The sequence below is a fragment of the Rhincodon typus genome, chromosome 16 (genome assembly GCF_021869965.1).
Source record: "Rhincodon typus isolate 14 chromosome 16, sRhiTyp1.1, whole genome shotgun sequence".
Lineage (NCBI taxonomy): Eukaryota > Metazoa > Chordata > Chondrichthyes > Orectolobiformes > Rhincodontidae > Rhincodon > Rhincodon typus.
In genome coordinates, this window is record NC_063347.1 from 1159204 (window position 1) to 1160784 (window position 1581).

The window sequence follows — 1581 nt, forward strand, 5'->3', positions numbered from 1 at the left end:
CACAGAGGGTGATGCATGTATGGAATGAGCTGCCAGAGGAAGTGGTGGAGGCTGGTACAATTACAACATTTAAAAGGCATCTGGATGGGTATATGAATAGGAAATGTTTAGGGGGAGATGGGGCAAATGCTGGCAAATGGGACTAGATCAGTTTAGGGTATCTGATCTGCATGGATGATTTGGACCGACGGGTCTGTTTTGGTGCTGTATGATTATATGAATCTTTGACTATGTCTCCAAGCCAGACCCAGGCTATTTCCAATATCCCTTTATCCCCATGCCATTACAGCCCATCACCAGCTGGTTTCCTTGGAGTCTTCTCCATGTGTCTCTCTGAGTTCTCAAGCCCAATGTCATGATGACAGTTAACTCTGTCCTTCTGGAAGCTACAACGAAACTTGATGAAAACTCCCTTCCTAATTCTGACTGCTCCATATTCTGCAACAAGCAAAGCTTCTCATTGAGTGCATTCTCACCAGACTCAGCCACTTTGGAGATATCCATCCCTTGTTCAGATGCCATAAAGCCAAGCACAGAGAATACAACAAACCCAGAGAAGAAGCTGGTGGTGCTGTTAATCAGAGCCAGGAGATATGCATCTCTGCAAACAAAGCACGCAGATACAGGCCCAGTTATAGCATTTCATCAGGAATCCATTATCACCAAAGTTCAAATCAAGCTCCAAATTTAAAACTCTTTTACATACTTAGCCCAGAGAAGGAGGAAATCCCCACCACCCAGAGGTACATACCCACTTTAATCAGCTCGTCCAAACCTGACTACAGCCCAAGATAAAAAATCAGAAATGAAAATGTTACCGGATTATGTCTGGTGGCAGAACAGCCTGTGGAGACACTCAGGAATACATACTCTTTGGATGTAAAGGCACGAAGCAGTTAAGGATACAGGAAGGATTGGATACATACAAGAGCACATTAGTAACAGACAGAGATCACGTGATATTGATAAAGAGTCTATCAGCTGCCAAGGCCAACAGCAGCAATAAACACAAAAGCTCTGAATTCCCACTGAGAGTGGGCAGCTCGCACACAACATGTTCCAATCAGATTCCAATACCACTCGGGGCGATAGTGCAGGAGGTTGGCATTGTCCACGTGGCTGAGGGGATCAAAAAACTGATGGGGAAGAAACAGAGTCAAAAAATAACAACTGCACAGAGAAAAATATCGAAACATAACAGCTTGATTATTTGTACATCTCTTACTGCTGGGGAAGAGAGAGAAAATTCACCCAACTCCGCATTGACTGATACCTGTCTACAGGTAACTCCTCACTGACACACACCTGTCTACAGGTAACACCTCACTCACACACACACCTGTCTATAGGTAACTCCTCACACACACACACCTGTCTATAGGTAACTCCTCACACACACACACACCTGTCCACAGGTAACTCCTCACACACACACAGACCTGTCTACAGGTAACTCCTCACACACACACACCTGTCTACAGGTAACACCTCACTCACACACACACCTGTCTATAGGTAACTCCTCACTCACACACACACACCTGTCCACAGGTAACTCCTCACTCACACACACCTGTCTAC

At 45.2% G+C, this 1581-nt stretch overlaps 1 protein-coding gene across 1 annotated transcript in view; it reads right to left on the reverse strand.

Moving 5' to 3' along the window:
• Positions 1-252: 252 nt before the first annotated feature.
• LOC109925525 (sodium- and chloride-dependent creatine transporter 1-like) overlaps positions 253-1581 on the reverse strand; it is a 72122-nt gene continuing 70793 nt past the window's right edge. The window contains exon 8 of the mRNA XM_048606653.1: positions 253-601. Coding sequence (XP_048462610.1) covers positions 253-601 — 349 coding nt within the window. The remainder of the gene's footprint in view (positions 602-1581) is intronic.